This window comes from Citrus sinensis, chromosome 3 (genome assembly GCF_022201045.2).
Source record: "Citrus sinensis cultivar Valencia sweet orange chromosome 3, DVS_A1.0, whole genome shotgun sequence".
Taxonomy (NCBI): Eukaryota; Viridiplantae; Streptophyta; class Magnoliopsida; order Sapindales; family Rutaceae; genus Citrus; species Citrus sinensis.
In genome coordinates, this window is record NC_068558.1 from 45,536,046 (window position 1) to 45,557,760 (window position 21,715).

At 36.4% G+C, this 21,715-nt stretch overlaps 2 protein-coding genes across 2 annotated transcripts; one reads left to right on the forward strand and one right to left on the reverse strand.

The window, feature by feature from the left end:
• Positions 1 to 317: 317 nt before the first annotated feature.
• On the forward strand, positions 318 to 3,162 carry LOC102614738 (endoglucanase 17). The gene is made up of 8 exons (XM_006479939.4): positions 318 to 714; positions 798 to 1,004; positions 1,096 to 1,296; positions 1,424 to 1,516; positions 1,617 to 1,778; positions 1,874 to 1,985; positions 2,091 to 2,254; positions 2,348 to 3,162. The coding sequence occupies exons 1-8, from the start codon at positions 355 to 357 to the stop codon at positions 2,678 to 2,680; spliced, it is 1,632 nt and encodes a 543-aa protein (XP_006480002.2). The 5' UTR covers positions 318 to 354; the 3' UTR covers positions 2,681 to 3,162.
• A 3,796-nt stretch (positions 3,163 to 6,958) lies between these two features.
• On the reverse strand, positions 6,959 to 13,133 carry LOC102615040 (sucrose synthase 2). The gene is made up of 15 exons (XM_006479940.4): positions 12,866 to 13,133; positions 12,620 to 12,752; positions 11,880 to 12,031; positions 11,609 to 11,801; positions 11,335 to 11,453; positions 10,994 to 11,210; positions 10,630 to 10,725; positions 10,353 to 10,526; positions 9,518 to 9,634; positions 9,267 to 9,433; positions 8,712 to 8,936; positions 8,078 to 8,399; positions 7,711 to 7,955; positions 7,484 to 7,622; positions 6,959 to 7,233 (listed from the first exon to the last, which is right to left on the reverse strand). The coding sequence occupies exons 1-15, from the start codon at positions 12,961 to 12,963 to the stop codon at positions 7,195 to 7,197; spliced, it is 2,436 nt and encodes an 811-aa protein (XP_006480003.2). The 5' UTR covers positions 12,964 to 13,133; the 3' UTR covers positions 6,959 to 7,194.
• Between the last annotated feature and the right edge of the window lie 8,582 nt (positions 13,134 to 21,715).

Genomic DNA, 21,715 nt, shown 5'->3' on the forward strand with positions numbered 1-21,715 from the left:
CCATATAAAATGAGTCCTCCCTGAAGACTTCAATTTAATTTCTTCCTAATGGATAGACGAATCTTTATCAAGAGTTCAAATTGAATACTGATCTAATTAAACCCGTCTTTTAAAATTTTTGGAATATCTATTTGGTCATTTAACTCCTGAAACAATGCGCATAAACATCCCCATCCAAATCGAAATAAGAAGAAAGATTTAATTAATGAATTCTGTTAACCCTTAATTGATGAATTAGTTAATAAAGGCAAAGCGCTTGTTACTGTTAAGGCCGTAACTGTAAGAGGATATGGATTCAATAACTGTTGTAACGAAGCAGGACGTTAAACAGTGTCAGCTTTTGCTTTATAAATAATGAGAGCTACAGACCTCTGCGCTCTTCACTGCGGCTTTGGTAGTTGGTTGGTCGGTTTGTTGGTTTGGTTTCTTTATTCTGAGGAGCAGCCCCAATCTTCAAAAATGGCTCTCTCCCTTTCTCTTTTTACTCGCTTGGTCCTCCTTTGTTGGTTCACCACTTCCCTGCTTCTCTGCAATGGCTTCCCTGCTGCTTTTCACCCGCACCACCACCATCCCCACTTTGCTAAACACAACTACAGAGATGCTCTCACCAAATCAATCATCTTTTTTGAAGGCCAAAGGTCTGGAAAGCTCCCACCTAACCAGAGGATGACTTGGAGGAGGGACTCTGGTCTCACTGATGGAGCAGCCATGCATGTACGTTTATACCAAACTCTTTTTTTTTTTTTTTGTTAATCTTGTGCGTTTTGCTGATGTGAGTATCAAAAATGGAAATGCAGGTTGATTTGGTTGGTGGGTACTACGATGCAGGGGACAATGTAAAGTTTGGGTTTCCCATGGCTTTCACAACCACCATGCTTTCATGGAGTGTCATTGAGTTTGGCGGGTTGATGAAAGGTGAGCTGCGGAATGCCAGAGAGGCCATTCGTTGGGCTACTGATTATCTCCTTAAAGCTACCGTACACCCAGACACCATCTATGTTCAGGTCTCTTTTTAGAATACAGAATGTTCCCTATAAACTTTAGATGAGGACTAAAACAAAGAGATTGATTTTTTGGGTTTTACATTTTGTGTAGGTGGGTGATGCTAACAAGGACCATGCTTGTTGGGAGAGACCTGAAGATATGGATACTCCAAGAACTGTCATCAAAATAGACAGGAACTATCCTGGTTCTGATGTGGCTGGGGAAACTGCTGCTGCTTTAGCCGCTGCTTCTTTGGTCTTCAGGAGAAGTGACCCAACCTACTCCAAGCTTTTGGTCAGGAGAGCTATCAGGGTAAAACTTCTAACAGAGCTATAACTGGATTACTATATTAAAATAAGGGCATTTCCTTGTTATCCAATTTATTCGAATACAAAAGCTGAGATTAATTTTACCCTTTTATTTATAATATAATGCACAGGTTTTTCAGTTTGCTGACAAGTACAGAGGAGCCTACAGCAATGGGTTGAAGAAATTTGTCTGCCCATTCTACTGCTCATATTCCGGTTATCAGGTAATACAATTGAAACTTTCCCTTCTACTTTCAAGTGTCATTGTTGTTTAGGTTGAGAAAGTTCAGCATATATTTTCTTTTCTTGTGTTAACGATCGAAGGATGAGCTGTTGTGGGGCGCTGCTTGGCTGCACAAGGCCACCAGGAACCCAACCTACCTCAACTACATTCAAGTTAATGGACAGATTCTAGGAGCTGCAGAGTATGATAACACATTTGGATGGGATAACAAACATGTTGGAGCTAGGATTCTTCTCTCTAAGGTCTCACAATCCAACAATAACGTCCTGATTTATTGACTAATTGTTGATCGAAATGGAACGGCTCTTAGTGTTGATTTTTTATCCTGCATTTTCAGGCATTTTTGGTCCAAAAGTTACAGTCCCTCCATGAGTACAAGGACCATGCAGATAATTTCATTTGTTCTCTAATTCCGGGGGCCTCTTTCTCTTCCGCCCAGTACACCCCAGGTTTCCCCGGTGTTCTTCACTCTGTTGTTCTCACTGCAAATGCCAAAATATGTAGTTTCTTCTGTAACGGCTAATTTTGTTTGTACATATTAATTGATGCAACAGGTGGGCTTCTGTTCAAAATGAGTGATAGCAACATGCAATATGTCACCTCCACTTCATTCTTGCTCTTAACATATGCCAAGTATTTAACCTCTGCCCATAGAGTTGTTAACTGTGGTGGTACCACTGTTACCGCAAAGAGGCTTCGGACAATTGCCAAGAGACAGGTCAAAATTTTGATAATTTATCTTAATTTTTTGCAACCCATTTTCTTGTTTTCAAGTTAAACTAATTTTTAATCTGATTTTGTGCATTACCAGGTGGACTATATTTTGGGGGACAACCCATTGAAGATGTCCTACATGGTGGGATATGGTCCAAGGTACCCACAAAGGATACACCACAGGGGATCATCACTGCCGTCCGTGGGTGCACATCCAGCCAGGATTCAATGCTCCTCTGGCTTCAGTATCATGAAATCTCAATCTCCCAACCCCAACGTTCTGGTAGGTGCAATTGTTGGTGGGCCAGATCAGCACGATAGGTTCCCGGATGAACGGCCAGATTACGAGCAATCAGAGCCATCCACTTACATGAACGCACCCCTAGTTGGAGCTTTAGCATATCTCGCACACTCATTTGGCCAGCTTTAACTCGTAGTTACTAGATACAGGAGCTCGTTTATCTTTTATATTTTTGTCGTTTTTAATGTTAAAAAGAGTGTTAGAATTCCAGGAAGTGCATGAGGTGATTGGGGATAGGGTTGTGTCGAAGCCTAAAGCTCGAGTCCCAAGCCTTGAAGCACAGTGGTCAAGGAGAGATAAGTGATCCCATTGGCGTATTGTTATTATTAGTTATATTATGTAGGTAGCCTGTGGCGTGAGTGCAAGTTTCGTGCCAAGAACGGTGTTTCTATAGTAAGACCATCAGAGAGCTCCAATAGAATAGCTTGTGATTGTAATATAGCATGTTAAAGTCTGCCTTTTGGGACTTGTAATGTGTCTACTAGTGCCTTCAGTTGCAAGAATTTTTCAAGATTTCAATCTCTCTCTCTCTCTCTCTCTGCTTTTTCCGTTTATGCGTGTTTGTAAGCAAGTGGAATTAATCAATAGAAAGGGATTAAGGTACCACAGAAGCTGATATTTATTTAAATATTATTAAATTTTGTCATATTAGACATATTTTATGGATCTTCAAACTAACAAAAAGAAGATATAAAACAACTAGATGGATATTTGATAACAAATTAACAATAACTAAATAGTCAGTGGATAATGTTTTAAACTTGTTAATGAATATTTTACCTTTGATGGGCAGTGTAATTTGACTGTTCAAAATGGAGGGAAAGGAAAGGAAGGAGAGAGAAGGAGATGAAACAAACAAAGAAAAGAAGAATGAGTCAGCCATGCCCATGTGATGCTTTTTGAAGGTTGTGAGAGTGTGAGATGGTCAAAAAAGCTGTGGTTTTACAGATTTTTTTTTTTTTCAGTGTGTCAGAACTGAACTTCGCTTTTGAGACAGTGAAATAAGAGAGCCCAAAGCCATGAGTGTCTGGATATATACGACATATAACATACGTTGCTGAACGGGAAGGAAAAATGAAAATGCAAATCCCCTAAATCCCAATGGCTCAGCACCGAACCACCTGACCTCAATTTTGTTAGAGAGTAGTGACATTTGGCTTTAAAATTATCTCATTAATCCACACTTTTTAATCAAATCCATCTATTTTAAATTATCCTTATTACAAAATTAAAAAAAAAAAAAAATTAATACACTCTCTTTCTATCACCACCATCATCACCGATAACTTGTTTTCATCACAACCAAATCCATCGTATCATCAATCACCAAATATGGAAGAGTTGTAATTAATTTTAAATTTAAAAAAATTGATTAATTACTTGTTTTTTATTGCATAGTTCCGTTGCCTATGAAAAAAATCTTATTATTTTACAACTAACATTCTTTTCCCACTATCCAGTATTAGCAAGAGGCAGGAAACTTTAGGCCTATGGGTGAAAAATAGTAACCTTGACGAAGAAATATTAAATTCACGAAATATTTTCTCGCTCCTCACCATCTCCATAACTCCATTCAAATTCAAAAACTCCTTATCCTCCTCATCTTCTACCAAATAATCACTTTTCAAAAACAAATCGATTCGTCCCAGGGTTCTCATATGTTCACGGTTCAAGTTACTTGGAATCTCTGGCTGTGTTCTCAGTTTTGTTATGTTATAGAGTAGACAAGGAAATAAAAGAAATATAAAATAATATATTATTATTATCTTCTTTTTAGGAGGATAATTTTGAAAATAAGTCGGGTTTAATGTTAATTAAAAAGTGGGGATTGTTGAAATAATTTTAAAAGGTCAAATATTTATAAACTCAATTACTTCATGTCCCTACACTTTTGTTTTTTTTTTTTTTTTTTTTATTTATTGAGATCTTCTATAGAGGTACTCACGAGTCACGACCTAAATAAGACTTTGCTTCCTGGTACCTAAGTAATTTTCAGTTGCTTTTACAACACTTCCTTCTTGTATCATTAAAACAACACCAGCGTTACTTGATTCCAAATTCAATGTAATGCTTGTTATACACTCTTCAAATTATACTAATTCACTTGCCATTATTTCATCAAGACTACTCTTTTGTTAAAAGTTTAAATTTTAAAGATATCTATAAGTGTCATAATATAGTAAAATCTCTCTATAGTGATACTCTATATAGGAATAATTTGCATTTAATCAAAAAAATTTAGTCTCAATTTGTGCTAATTATAAATAAGAATAAACTTTACACTGTTATAAGTTATAATTTTAATCTCAATCGATGTAGGCCGGCCTATAGGCCTGCAAGCATGAGTCGGTCGATTCAGGATTTTTTTGCCAACCCAATCAGCCTATAAATAAAAGGCAAACAAAGTTTAGAAAGGAACTTTTGACCATTTTCTAAATTTCTAACCAAATTAAGAGAAAACTAAAATATTTTGTCGGGATTTACTAAAAATTGTCTAAATGCAAACTAACGATAGCGTAAGAGTCCCGTTCGCAGGGACACGCTCATGCATTGCTTGTGCCTGGAAAAGTGTCAAAAGGCAAGGAAAGTTCGTATCTATATTCTAACTCTCTCTAGTAAATTATCAATTCTAAGACTATCGAAGAGTATTTCACACCTTCAATTAATGGAGTTGAGGTGGAATTAGAGTTGACTTTCAATCATTATTCAACGGAAAAAGAAATTAGAGAGACAAAGAGACATTCCCCAATCTCCACATATAAAAACATCCTATTAATTAATTAATTAAAAATGTCCTATAAACTCGGTTATTGTGATCTCCCCAGAAGACTCAATAAGTGACCCCAGGCCCCGCATGGAGCTGCTCTGCTATTTAATAATCTCTTTGTGTGTTTTGCAGCTAACAAGCCAAGCCTTCGAGACTATTTAAATATTTAATACTTCAATGAACTATTACTAAACGCTGTTCCAAAACTACATATTATATCAAACTTTGGGAAAAGAAATAAAAAAAAACCAATATGCAAGCTAGCTTACTGTTTACGCATACGGCTCAATAAATAAGTGCTAAAATATATTATTTTGGGAGGTGGATGGTTAAAAAATTAATTTGGATTTTATCCGTTCTTTAAAAAAAAAAATTCTATTCTTTCCATCTTTTTAGAATATATATCATTACGACAAGCTAGGACTTGGATCTACTTTAACATGGTGTTTTTATTCAAATAATTATTTTTAATTAGACTTATTTTTTAAAGAAATCCTTTATTTAAGATCCTTTAGTTAAGCCCCGTTTGGGACAGCTGCCTCAAATCTATAAATTAAAGGTTTGGCACCGCAGCTGCCCAAACGGGCCTTAGTTGAAAATTGCAGGGGTAAAATAATTAGGAAAGCCTTGTTAAGAATCAGGCACTGATTTATTTATTGTTGATTGGGAATTCGATCTCATAGATTATATGCCTAAAACATCAGCAAAGACTTATATGATTTTTTTTTTTAAAAAAAAAAAACTTATTTACTTACTTATGTGATAAATAAATTAGTAAAGAAAAAAAATCTCTGCAAAGCTTTTTCAAATAAAATAAATTTATATTATTTTAATCAAATTCTTCTCTCATCAAATTTAATTATCCTCCAATTTTTTTGGTAATGTGGTCATAATACTTCTCTCTCTTCAATAAATAATGACAAAAAATACTATAATATTTTTAATAAAAGAGAAAACCACTTTTTAATATTGAAAAGAAAGAATAATAATCTTATTTGAAAATTTAAAGAGCCTTTTAGAACTCTTAGGGTTAGTTTAAAATTACTTTTGAGAGAGTCAAAAGTAAATTTAAAAAGTTAAAAGCTAATTGTATGCGTGTGATAAATTTTTTTTAAAATTACTTTTGACACATCACCTTATTCTACAGTATAATTTTTTTAAAAAATAGAGAATGAATGACTTTTCAAAATTTGATTTTGATAAAAATTCAAGATTATGTTTATTATTATTATCAGATAAAAAAATAAAATTATAATATAAAATATTTATTTTAATTACTAATTATTATATGTGTAATAAAAAATATTTTATAAACATATTTATAAATATATAAATAAATTTTATTTAACATTACATTTCACCCAGTAATTTACATTCTTATAGTAATTTAATAATTAAATTTATCAAACACATATAATTGTTTTCAAAATTCGCCACACTTTTAAACCTAAATTTGACCAAACATTTAAGTGATTCTCTTGACAATTAATTACTTTTATAACTAACAATAATTATTTTAAGAAATACCATATTAATAAATTGGCCTTTACTGCTATTTGCAATTACAAATCTATTGGGGTAAATTGAAAGAGGAATTCGAGTCCCTTCAAGGCCGGCATAATATAAAGTAAATGTCCAGCTACCAAGAAAACATAATAATATTAAAATGTCTTAGCAATCAAATTTTCACGACAGCCACGATTGTGAACACTGTCGAGAATAGCACAGGAAGATTTAAGTGTCGAGAGGCTCGAATATCCTTTTAACCATACAACATAAAGCATTAGATATACATACAAAAAGTACTCTTTATTTTTGCACTATAGTTACGGGAGGTAGCTGGGTAATTATTAGCAGTTCCTTGAGTACCAGCAGCTTAATGTTGGTTCTCACTTGCCAAAGGAACAGACTTCACCTGAAATAATGCAAGCACATTGAAATTCGATGCAGAAGATGTAGAATCTGAAGTAGGATTAAACAATGATGCCGCTAATAAATGAAAACTGCTATGGCACACCACTCTTTTAACTCCTCAGATACTATTGAATTTCATTACTCAAAAAGGTTTTAAGGAGTTGTAGCAACGTGAAAAACAAGAGTGCAACTGTAAATCGAGAAATCTCAATCGACAATAGTAACTATTATAAATGATTTGAAGTACTCACCAAATCACGGAACTTTAGAATGTAGAACATCTCAAGGTACCTCCGGGTCTCACGCCTCTCAAGTTTTGAAACATACTTCCAGAAACCATATACCCCAGCCAATGTCATTAGCCTTTCAGAATAAATCTTCCAGGTGTACCTACAAATTATGATTCTGTGTCGGCATGGAAATCACATTGATAACAAATGGTGAAGGATCCACAATTCCATCACTAGATACTACTAACCTTTCATAAATCCTTTTAAGCCCTCCATCAGAGATTTTTTTCCAATGGCTTGGATTTTCCTTGCACTTTCCAAAGAAATCTGCCATGAGTTCAGCAGCTTGATCAGGGTGATATGGATCAATATGGAACCCTGACGCACCATGCTCGATAATCTCTGCAGGACCACCATGGCAAGTGGCGAATGTCGGAAGTCCACAAGTCATAGCTTCCACAACTGTTAATCCAAAAGCTTCATAAAAAGCAGGCTGCCATAGAATTAAAAAAGAAAAGAAAAAGGAAAAAAGAGAGTTGAGGGTTAAGTTATCATAACACCTTACTATACTTTGTAAGAAGGTAAAAAGTTCAGTGGTATCGGGTGCACATATACCTGCACAAAAGCACCTTTGGTGTCGGCTATATAGCGATAGAGCTCGCCATTACGTGCCCTATTTGTTTGAGCTGCTATCCAACGAAACTGACCATCCAACTTGTACGTCTTCATAAGCTCATGCATCTTCTCAATTTCTGCTATCTCTTCTCTGTCTTTGGACTTATTTACATCTATGTAACCAGCTACCACTACAAGGTTAACCAGTTCCCTCAGTCGGCTATTCTTACCATAGCACTCAACCAACCCTGTCATGTTTTTCACATGGTCAAGCCTCGCCATGGAAAAGACAATGGGCTTCGACTGATCACTCAATGTACCACTGCAGATATGAGGAAGCAGATTATAAAAGAGGAGCTCCTTTGAAGAATCTAACTTAAATGCAAAATTTTCTCTTGAAAAACAGTTTCTAGCAGTCAATGACTTTAATGGGAATACATCTATTTGTTCTTGCATTTGATCCTCCAAATGGCAACCTTACAATATTCTATAATATATGCTTGTAGAACAATAGCATCACTTGAAATAACATGAACAGAATTCTTACCAACAAAACCTATAACTATTTGAATGATGTATAGAATAAAAACTGTATTAAGGTTGAGAAAAATTATAGAGTTAGTAAGGGACTCACACATGCTCATCATTCTGTTCAGGATCAAACAGCAACTGTTCTATAGAACCATGTAGGGCTGTGAGTCTTTTCTGCTTTTCAGAGTATGGGAAATAAATGTCCATGTCTGCCCCCGGGGACACAATATTGAACTTCGGATCAAAAACATCAATGCCATGAACAACTCGATATAAGCCTGGAAGAGTGAATGCAGTGTGGCTCTCATACTGACCAACAGTATTTTTCCTGAAAGGAAGAGCATCCAAGTAAAGCAATTGATGCAGTAAGAATAATTGGAAGTATTCCAAGCAATTCCACAGTACAAGAGGTTCTGCAGGTGTTAAATAAAGATGAAGAAGTTGTAAAGGCAAGCTGATTATCAACTGGAATAGAAAATTAAACTAACCAACACTAAGCAGAAAAGCTGAGTAAAACCTTAATAATCATTCCAGCTAATAAATCTTAGTTCAAGTACAGAAGTGGGGAAAAAATGTCATGAGGAACACATTCAGTTTGATAGCACGTAAGAATGAGTAGCCAAGCAACTGATTCAAGCCTACAAAGGGTGAAACTTACGTTCCGGCAATCTCTTGGTATGTACTGGTGATGATAAAATCTGCATTGTTCATGGCTATCAGGTCAGCAGTGAATTGGCATGAAAAATGATATTTTTCATCAAACTTCTTCCAATATATATCTGAATCTGGGTACTTTGTTTTCTCCAATGCATGTGCAATGGTGCACTATACACAGCAACATTAAAACATGAGTTGCTAAACGTAAAGATAATTTGGTATGCCTCACATTTCTATATTATTGTTGCTTACCTGGGTAATTCCCATTTTATATGCTAACAAAGATGCAACAAGGTTTCCATCACTATAGTTGCCAATAATAAAATCAGGGAAACCCTGCAATTCAGCAGTGATTTCGCTTCCTACATCCTGATCATATACAGAACAGATTAGTCTTTAAAGCCAAATTAGAAAAGCATGCCAACATTATAAATTAAAAAATGTGAATGAAAGGATGCTTCAACTTTACAGTGCCCTAAATGCAGTGTCAAGGGGTAAACAAGCTGTGGTGGTCAAAAAGATGGGGATTATTGCAAAAATGGTTTACTGATAACGATGGTGAAGAAGTGAGATAGCAGAATTTGGCATGGAATTGCAGCAATGCTAGACTTAGGAGGCAAGAAAAATGAAAGTATTTCAAGCAGCACAGAATTACTAATGGATGTGACAACAAGCAGGGGACAACTTCATGTGGACAGAGATCCAGGATTGCATAACAAAAACATTGATGACGAAGATAAGCACAACATGTGTTTATTAGGTTTCATTAAATTGAACATTGCAAATAAATGGCCCAAAAGGGAAAAAATTAGTAAATTAAATATGGCTTTCCAGTTTTAAGGTTTATCATATATTCTTCCATTCATAGTTTATTTGATCTGACGTCATAAGACTATGTTATTCATAACAACAAAATCACCAAGTAATTAAACTTGCTCCCACACTACTGTAATCACACAAAAGGAAAGAGTTCAAATTCTTCATCATCTGGCATTTTCTAACCCCATGCACTACCATCAGAATCATCATTCAAAGCATGACACACAAGCAAAAATAAAAGGAATTTTGAAAGCTAGACAAGGCTTACCTCAGTAAAGGTCTCCAAGTAAGGCCAGACATCGAATCTCGAGATCCACTGACGAAGAATGCCTTTCTCTGATCTAAAAGGAACACGCAGAATATGGGTGTGTTCTGTTCCACTGACTCTTTCAAGCCTTTGGTTGCAGGTAGTCCCTTTTGCATCAGGTATTAACCTAGTCACCTTTAAGAACCAGAAAAAAGTGCAAGAATTACTGATAAGAACATAAAGCAAAAGAAATGGAGGGAATAAGAAACCTTCATGACCGAAAAACAAAGAAACTTACGATAAGAATTTTGGGAGAGATGTCCAGTCCTTGCCTCTTTATTCTAAGAAGCATTTCATTCTCCAGAGCACGCACTTGGTCCAGAATATAAACAACCTTCACATTGTATAGGCCAAAGAAAAGAAATAATAATAATAATAATAAAAAATAAATAAATAAAAGAATAAAGAAATCTTACAAAGTTGAGATCTCAAGGTGGTGATTGATTTTTCACTCTTATAAAATTCACAATGAACCACAATTGAATTCATACATGTAATAGGAGAAGAACTAACTTGAGGAGATGAACAAAGACTAGGAGAAAAGATATCCATGTTTGAGGCACAAAATATGCCTTGTGACATGTAATAGAAATTATGAATACCTGTCCACCAGTGTCAGGGAGACCTAGAACATTGGCTTGCCCAAAATATCCATGTGGGGACAAGATAACAACATTAAACACCATCGGTAATCTTCCAAGGAATTTCTCTAATGTAGAGGGATCAGGAGCCTGAAGGATATCCAAGAGAAGATGCATCATCTCCAGCACATGCTCTGCAGTATCTCCCCAACCTTTCTCAAAACCCATTCCTTGTAACCTGCACACATGGAAGAATGGAAATATCAGGCACACAAACGATAAGTTCAATAACAGTTGCCTGATTTTATATACCATTAACAAAAACAATAAGTAAAAGAGATGAAAGATATCTAGGAGCTTACACATATTCAAACTGAGAAAAGGGTGTATCAGGTGGAAGCTTGGAAAGATGGTCCTCTGCCTTGGACAGAGATGACTGAAGCCGGGAAATGCTTTGAATCCGATCATTCAACATCAATAGCTGCATATAATACATAATCAATCATTGAACTCCACAAAATCTCTGAATAACACAGAACAATATTTAGGCATAGCAAATTTTAATCTTCAATCTAGAAAAATCACACATTAACAATCAAAATCAGTTTAAACAAAATCCCGTTATCTCATACTTACATGCCCTTTATATTTGTGTGCTCGAAGGAAATCAAGTAAGGGCTCCAAACAGTCTTTGTTGCGGAACATACTTGAAGAAAGGTGACGGTTGAGGAACTGAACCCCATTACCAATTGATGAAGACCGATTCGGGCGAGGAAAAGTTGCATTGAATGGTTCAAAATCAAGCTCAAGCACAAATCTTTCATTAAACCTAAAAAAAAAAGGCCTCAATGGGTTGTTAGAATCACTAATTAAATACACAAAGTTCAGAAACACAGAGGATGCTTACGACGCATCTACAAGTTCTTCTTTGAAGTGAAGGTATTCAGAAACACTTAGTTGCTCCACGCTAAGTTCATAGACATTAACACGGACATATTCCCAAACACCTGGTCTTGGACGGACTGCTATAGCCACAAACGGAGGCAGAACTATCGCTTCCTGTCAGCAAAATACACACAAATTGAAATCTCCTAACCTGTGTAGTTCTGAAGGAAACTAGAACCTAGACAAGAAGCAAACAACCAATAAACAGTTTTTTTCTTCCTTTTCTTCTTCACGAGTCTGGTTCCTCTTCACTACTATTCTCATTCTTCACTGAGATCACAATTTATATAGTGCAGCAAGCCATATAGACTTGACAGCCAAATTTGAAATCACATTAAATAAATGAGACTAGTTCATGTGTCAATGATCAAACAAATTTCCTCTACAAATTAAGTAGATAGAGATATTCTAAAGAATTGGATAATTATAAGCCAGTCATCATTTAAATCAAGAAGATTTTCAACCAACTTCAATGCCTTGATCAACAAGTTTCTTCAACGTCCAAAGATTCCTCAATTAATATATTTAAGAAAACAAAATACATGAAAAAAGGAAAAAAAAAAAAACAAAGAGCAAGCCAAAACAAACATTTTGAAAATACTAACAATAAAACAAACTAATTCCTCATAGAAATTCCAAATCAGTGTCATTAAAGAAAATCGTCATCAAACGGAAGCAAACAGAAGAGAAATAGAAATTTACCTGAGCAGATTTGATAACTTCGCTAAACGGACCATCCCGAAGGTTCTGCCGACCTTCATCGTCGCCAAAAATGTTATCAAGCTCGTCGATCAGTACATGCGGTTGCAAAATCCCTTTGCCTTGAGCCACATACCTAAATAATAAGGGAAAAAAAATCCAAAACCACCGTCAGTCTTCATCTCAAACCATAAGCGAACTTAATATCAAACTAAAAAAAGCGAGAAATGAGCTAGATCAGTTCAGAACCTGGAGAGGAGAGAAACGAGTTCATTACGATGAACAGAGAGAGTGTCCTCCACGCGCTCTCTGATGCTCGGAATCCGACTTAGCTTAGGGGCTGCCATGATTTTGTTGCTCGTGAATCACCGAATCTTGTTTCAAAAGAGAGTCTGTGATGATCAAAAAGAGAAAAAGTTAAGCAAACAAGGAGGTGACAAGTGTAAGTCGTGGCAGTACGCGAAGCATCAGAGTTGCGGTTCTGTCTTTATATACTGGGACTGACGGGTTAGGATGGAGCGGTGGACAAATTGTACTGGCTAGCATATACTAAATAAAGGCTACAGGAAAGAACGAGAATACCGGATACGTGATTGAATTTATGAGTGCGAGAGCGACGTTTTTTCTAGCGCCTGATTTTGATTGGGAGCTGGGAACGGAAAAGTGATGAAAATGCCCGTACTTGCAGTTTAATTCCTCAGCTCTGGATAAAACAATTATCTTAAGATAAACAGAAAAAATGTCGTGCCACGTAAGGCGTAAGAGAGGGAGAGTGGACCGGCGTGACCAAATTGGCTAGTCGTTCATAATGTCCCAAAGGAAAGGAAAGTGAGTCGATTAACAAACTTGATGGAGCCTGGAGAGGGCTTGGCCTGCGCGTGGTGAGAAGAGTCCGACATCCACGGGTCGATAACATGACTCTTAAAAATTATTTAGTGTAACAAAAATTATTAGGGTGTTGTTAAGTTATATGATAATAATGTAATTTATATTAACCTAAAAGGTGTATTTAGTGAGCTAAAAAGTAGTTTAATTGATTTTGTTTTTAGGTTATTAATTACAATTTAATGGTCTATATAAGTTAGCAAGGTCCAAATTATTAACACGTAGAAATTGTCATGAATTAATGGTGAAGTTCCACACCTGTAGACGTTGTTGTCATCTCAATCTATGTTTTTCAAAATATGGTGGATTTTTTTTTCTAGATTTGAACTCTCTAAAGCTCAAATATATGAAATTCAAGCTTCAAATCAATTTGTTTTGGAGATATATTATTGAATTAGTCAGAAGAGCCAACAATATCAGTGGCGGATGTTGTTAAAGAGCTGAGAAGAAATTTCAAGTGCTCTAATTGCTTACTATTATTAACAATAATTACAATAATAATAATATTCTAATTGAGGACAAAAGTAAAATTATAAAGTTTAAGTGAGATAAAATGGAGAGTTTAAAAAAGAAGAACTTGATTCCCAATCCTATGAGAATCAAATTCCATTCCTTAAATCCCAAATAACAAATAAATAAAATCAATTATTCTCAATTCAGGTTTCAATTCTCTCATATTACAAGTAAACACATCGTTATGCAAGATATGTTGTCAATATTTTTGGGTATTCTTAGTTATTTTACCTTTATCCCACTTTACTCGTCTTTTTCGGTGCCGTTGATATCTCAATTGGCATAATTCGTCTGCCTCTGAGAATGGTGTGGGCCGCCCATCATTACAAACCATCAAACGCCAGCGGATTTGAAGAAGCACTTGGCAAACCTTATCCAATAATGTAGTTTTTTATTTGTTGAAAGCGATAACGCGGGGGTGGGTTTGGTTAATCCGAACGGTAGTGAGTCAAGGGGTCTTCTCAACAAAAAAAAAAAAAAAAAAAAGTCAAGGGGCAATGATTTTTTTTTTTTTTGGCTTTATTTTTAAGAAATTCCACTTTATAGAGGTATCTTGTTGAATATCCCTCTCAGAAACGACATATTCCAAGTTTCCAACAACAGTCGCAGGTCTTCTAAGAACTTATCCTTTTATTCGCGAGGTGGAAACGTTAAAAATTGATTGATAGAAAAAACTAAATTTTTTTAATAATGAAAGTTTTGTTAAGAAATATATGAATTAACAAAATTTGGATTTGGCTTTTTTATATAATAATTCTAAATATTGTGAATTTATGAAAATAAGTAAATTTATAACCTTATTTCATAATAAAATAATAAAGAAAATAAAACAAATGGTACCCCAATCCAATATCTTAAAAAAAAATAAAAATCTTGAAAGTAATAGAAAAAAATTTTAAAAAAATCTTCAAACTAAAAAATGATGAAAAAAAAAGTATAATTTTCAACTTGACCTTAAAATAGAACGACTCAAATAATTCTGAGTTTAGTTCGTCTCGTCACAAACTTTGAAACAATATATTATACACCCAAAAAACAAAGGCTTATAGCGTGTATTATGACCTTCGGAAAGTACTCATCCCATGAAATCATCTTTCGTCAATTTTTTTTTAAATTTTTTTGAGAGGTTGTAATTTTAGCACTTTACAATGTCGATTATAGTCACGAGGAAAACGAAGATGGGGTTAGGAATATGTCGAACGTTTAGGCCCAAGTATGAAGCCCAAAATGAGACCAAAATCCACGCCCATTGAGTCCTTTTCATCACAATTCGGGGATGCTGTTAAATAGAGCTATGGATGTACGCGAAATTGAAATCGGAAATTCCAACGGGATAAAGTGCACAACCACTTGGGCTTAGCCCAAGTGGCTAGAGCCCCTCCCTCACAAATGTGAGGGAAGGGGTTCGAGCCCCTGCAGTCGCATTGTAGGGGTTTAATTTAAATATTCTTTCTTGGAGCCCTTGAGCTCAAGTGAAGACAGTTTTTTTTCCAGGATGGGAGTTTGACATCCCTCGAATATTTGAGAGGGTTAAAAATCTGAGCGGTGTCATATCAGTATTCATATCAATAGGGCTCAGTATAAATATATGATTGTACATATCAATTATACTCTCATGTAATATGAGTTGTAATTTGAACTGTAATTTGAGCAATAGTCTCATGTAATCAAAAAAAAAAAAAAGGGGATAAAGTGCACTAAATAAGAATAACCTGTTACTATCAGTCTATGATTCTCTTGAATTAAGGGATTTGTTTATTCTCGAACCAACTGATAGATCAGAAAAGAAAAGCAATCAAAATTGGCCCCGTTCTGAGGCTTACAAACGAAACAGTTAGCGTCGAATTTTTTTTTTTTAATTAAAAGGGGCTCAAGCAAGCGAGCTAAACAGGAATAAGGCGGGGTTGAGACACCCCAAATAAGTCTTGTAAAATAATTGAATAAATATTCACAGGCGGGCTAGAAAATAAATGCAAACCATGGGGGTGTGAGTGAGCCATATTCGCCATAAAATCTGCCGCCGAATTTGCTTCACGATAAATATGGGTGATGGTAATCCGCCAATTTCTGCTAACTAATTCCTGAATAGCCGCAACCAGTGCATAGAATTCATTAGGCACAACCACCTGCTTTGAGATCATTTAAATGACACAAAGACTATCCACTTCAACCAAAAGACATTTGATGCCAGTATCCCAAGCTATACGTAGTCCTTGATACAATCCCCAAAGCTCAGCCATGAGCACCGAACTTTCTCCAATATTCAAACAAAATCCAGAAATCCAGTGGCCGACCGAGTCTCGAAGAATTCCCCCAGCTCCTGCACCTTCAGATTTTCTACAAGACCCATCCGTATTCAATTTGCACCAAGGCCATGGAGGTGGAATCCATCCAATAAAGATTTCCTTTCGCCGCGGCTGCTGGCTTATGTGAGAATTATTAAGTTTATGGATTTCGTTGGCTCTGGCCGTAATATCTAAATAGATTGTTGAGTTGTCCGCCAACTTCCCATCCACCATAAAATGATTTCGCCAAAACCATAATCTCCAAATCGCTACGCCGAAGATACATTCCCAAGTTGATGGAGAAGCAATTTTCCACTTATTTTGTAAATTAGCAGTAATCCAATCACGTAATGTAGACTGGAAAAAGGACAGATGATTCCGAGCTGGTACCAACCGAAGCCAAAACCGCCTAATGCACTGGCAGTCTCTCAATACGTGGATAACATCCTCAATTGGTGCCCCACACCGTTCACAACCTATAGAAATAGGAATATGCCTCCTGGATAGTTCTTCCTTGGTTTTCAACTTTGCATGCAGAGCCTGCCAAAGGAATATGCGAACTGCTTGCGGCCCCTTCCAAGTCCATGCTAGCTTCCATGCAGTGCCAGTATCATTTGAATCCAGCTGACATAGAGCCTCATATGCTGAGCGAACCGTGAAGTTGCCTCTTGGTTCATACCGGCAGAAGATTTTGTCTACACCAAGCAAATGATTAGGAGGCATTACCGAAGCAATTTGCAGCAGAACAGAGTTGGGAAACAGATGTTCAAAGGCTGACCAGTTCCAGTCTCCATGTACGTTTATAAATTCGCTTACCGTAGCTTTAACCAGCTCTTGAGGCACAGGGTGAATAGCTAGATTAATCAAAGGGTCTTGTTTAGTTGCCCAGCAGTCTAGCCAAAAGCGAGTTCGAGTTCCATCACAGACAGCCCAACGAGCTCCCATCATGGTGGCTGACCATGTGCTCCTTATGGCCCTCCAAATTCTCGTACCTTGTTTATCAGGTAATGATAGCGGTAAATGTCTAGGATCTAACCCGTACTTTGAGCAAATAACCTTTACCCATAGCTTGTCAGAATTCGAGACCACTTGCCAGCTCAATTTCATCAACAATGCCTGATTCATCACATCCAGGTTCTTAAACCCCATGCCACCTTTTGTTTTCGGCATACAAATTCGGTTCTAACCCACCATGCTCATCTTGTGATTTTCTGACTTCCCATCCCAAATAAACCGACGACAAGACTTCTCAATCTTTCCGCGCACTGAAGCCGGGAGTAAAGTCGTTTGCATTGCATAGATTGGCATTGCTTGGAGCACCGAATGGGCCAAAGTGATTCGGCCAACTAAGGATAAGTGTGCTGCATTCCAGCCCGTGAGCCTCTTATCCACCTTGTCAAGAATTGTCTGATAAGTAGCTTTATTCACCCTCGAATGGAGAAGCGGCATTCCAAGATAGCACCCCAAGTCCTTTGTAACCGAATACCCCAAAACATCACTGAGCAGCTGAGCATCTCTTGAGACAACATTTTTGGAAAAATAAATTTTAGTTTTTGACTTATTGACCTTCGCCTCCGAGCTTCGGCAATAATTTTCTAGCATTGCATCTATAGTAGAAGCTTGATCCATTGATGCTTCTGCAAAGAGGAGCAAATCATCTGCAAAGAGGAGCAAATCATCTGCAAAAAATAAGTGCGTTAGTGGAGTTCCATGCTTGGCCAAACGAATAGGCTTTCAGTTACCATCCCTCACAGCTTGGGTTATTCCATGACTCAACCGCTCAATGCACAGAACAAAAATATACGGCGACAGCGGATCTCCCTGACGGATTCCTCTCCCTAGGGCAAATTCAGTTGTAGCCTCACCATTCCACAAAATACTCATTCGAGCCAACGTTACACATTCCATGACCAGCCTAGATAACTGAATTGGAATGCCAGTTTTTTTAAGAGTATAAAAAATAAAGTCCTAATTAAGCCGATCGTATGCTTTTTCCAAATCCACCTTGATAGTCATAAGCCCTTTCTTCCTTATTTTCTTTCGCATGGAGTGAACCACCTCCTGAGCAACTACAATATTATCGATAATCTGGCGGCCAGGTACAAAGCTAGTCTGATGGGGGCCTATGAGATCAGGCAACAAAGCTTGCAGACGGTTAGCAATTATTTTCGTGACTGTTTTATAAGCAACTGTGCACAAACTGATGGGCCTAAACATACTTAGGCTAGTAGGGTGTTCCACTTTAGGAATTAATACCAAAAGGGTAGTATTGATATCCTGGGGAATTTTACCTGAATTAAAAATATCAGCCATAAACTTACAAAAAGAAGGCCCAACAACTGGCCATTGAGACTGATAGAAGATGGCATGTAAGCCATCGGAACCTGGAGCTTTGAGGGGCTTCATGCTAAAGACTACCCTTTTAATTTCCTCCTCTAACACTGGGTCAACAGTACTCTCCAAATCATAAGCATTCAAGACTGGAAAAAAATTCGGTACCTGATATCTTTGAGGAGATGCCGCTTCACTTCTGTATAGCGACGAAAAATACCCAATTGCATGATTACGGATCTCTTCCTCGCTATACATCCAGTTTCCTGAACTATCTTGAATAGTTTCAATTCTATTTCTCCGTCTTCTTGCTATGGTTTTTTGGTGGAAAAAATTAGTGTTCCTGTCTCCGTGTAAGAGCTCATCTTTCCTAGATTTTTGCCACCAATAGATTTCTTCTTGACCCATCACCATTTCCAGCTCGTTCCGTAGACTAGCCTCTAACCGCTCAAGCCCTCGGGAGTAATAACTTTCTAAAGCTGCTTGAATCCCATTTATTCGAGCCATTAGTCGTCGTTTTCGCTGAAAGATATTCCCAAATACCTCCCTGTTCCATTCTTGGACCGCCTGGACAAAATGGGACGCCGCATTACTATAATGAGCTTGAGGATCCCACGCTTTCTGCACAAAGGAATTGAATTGTTCATGAGTCAGCCAAGGTGCCAGAAAGCGAAATGGCCTAGACCTCCGATATCTTGAAACTACTTTCTCGAAGCAAACCAGAACCGACCTGTGATCTGAAGCAACCTTCGGAAGGTGAAGCACAGAATTGTCCGCAAATTTTGTTAGCCAATCACTATTACAGAGAGCTCTGTCAAGACGCTTAAACAAAAGTCCACGAGCCCAGGTAAACCGAGGACCTTTGAATTTTAGATAAAAAATCTTGTGCTCATCAAACCACTGTCGAAGGTGCCGCACACACCAGGACTTCGTGTAGCACCCCCCTGCTTTTCAGAAGCATACAAGATAGAATTAAAGTCCCCCCTATTAGCCAAGGCCCTTGAATCGAAATAGCAATGCTATCCATATGCTTCCACAGCTGTCTCCGCAACATTGGGTTTGGGCTTGCATAGACAGCCGTTCCCCAAGACACAAATATATTATTCCGACGTAATTTAAAGTGAATGAATTGCCTATGATTCAGCAGTACCTCCACCTCTATAAATCTCTGCCAAAGGAGCCAAATTCCACCAGAAAATCCCTCTGCCTCCACTCGGTGAGAGTGTTCGAAACCACATGTCTTTATGAAATCATCAGCTTTAACTCCACTAATGCGAGGTTCCATCAAAACCACCATAGATGGATTATAATTTTTAATAATTGTCCTGAAAGAGCGCCGAAAATTAGCCGAAGCTGCCCCTTGGACATTCCAATACATAATGCTAATCGTCATGAAAAAACAAAAGCAAAATAATGAAACGCTGGCACCTTATTAGTGCTGGCCATCCACTTCAGGCATCAACGCCAAAGGCGTTAGTTAGCGTCGAATATTGCTTACGTATCAAGAATGCTAATGTAGAATGGTCGTCTTGGTAATAAGGTTATGATATTTTGTTTCTATTGACATGGTCATCAATTAAGGTATGGTACAGTTTAAATAGCTCACTTTATAATCAGCAGTTAAAGTGTCTTTGCAATAAATTAAGCTAATATATAAGATGATATTTATTTGGTTCTTGTATCTTTGTCCCTTTGTGGCTTTATCTCATGGCCAGCAGCCAAGGGATATATATATATATATACACGCACACCATGCCAAAAGGCTAGGAACATTCCTCAACGGATTAGCATATGTTCTCTCTATCCCTTATTCTTCCCTCCGCTTATCCTAGCCATATATTAGAAGAAGTGGTCCATACATACGTGAACGACCTTAAGCATTTTAACCTAAAATATCTTGTAAAATAGGTATTGTTTTACACGTTCATATGCCCGATGTCTGCCCACTCTAGGACTGTAGCACATAGAAACAATTTTCATTAGCAATACGAGATGCAGTGGCCACCGAAAGCAATGAAAACAAACGGCCGCTACTTTTTACCGTAATTTGGGAAGAGAAGTGAGGAGACTGAAGACATGTTGTATGCATGTACTAAAAGCCAGTGTTGAGCGTTAAGCCGAGCTGTGTGAGCTTTTTATAATTTTTTTGACACGTACGGGTGCATTAGTAGCCGCTTGACTTTAGAAATCTTGAGATTTCAAGTAACTTTATCTCCACGAGTAGTAGAAAGATGGGAGAAAAATGGGAGAAATTTTTATTTAAAATAATAAAAATAGTATATATACACATATACACACACATTGGAGATTGTGTTTTTTATCTGTTAATGACTAAAATCGGTATTTTGTGTTTGTTAATGATATTCTCACTTTGGTACAATAAGGATTTTCTCACTAGAAAAAAAATTATAATTTTTTAATCATAATTAATTAAAATTTAAAATTATGAGAAAAAGAAAGGAAATTATTATTTTTTAATTAATTGAATAATTTTTTAATCGTAATTAATTAAAAATTAAATGCAAAATTAATATATATACATAAGCTATTTTTTGGAGAATAATAAGCTGAAAATGATGTTATATATATTTTTTCTCATAATTCTAAATTTAATTTTTAAATTAATTATGATTAAAAATTATTTAATTAATTAAATAATTAAAGGTGTTCATATTCCCAACATCAAACATTAATTTCGCTCTTTTTTCCCATCTTCTCATATATTTTATCAAAATTTTTACAATCCAACTTTTTTTTTCAATATTTTTAGAACACCTAAGCTACGTCAAAGTAATGAATGCTGATAAATAAGTATTATTAATTCGGTTTAGGGTTCGCCACAAGATTATTGAGAGAGAGAGAGAGAAAAAAAAAACGAGAGGATTCAAATCCAAACAAAATCCAATATGGCTTTTCTAGTTGCAAACTAAATCAGTAAACTGCTTAGCTTATCGCGCTAAAGACGGAAAAAAATAGGAAACAACTCATTTTTTTATAAGTTAACTATAGATAGAAATAAGTTTGAGTATAAATTCAATAAGTCTCCGAATGATATATCATTTAAAAAAAAAAAATCTTAAGAGAA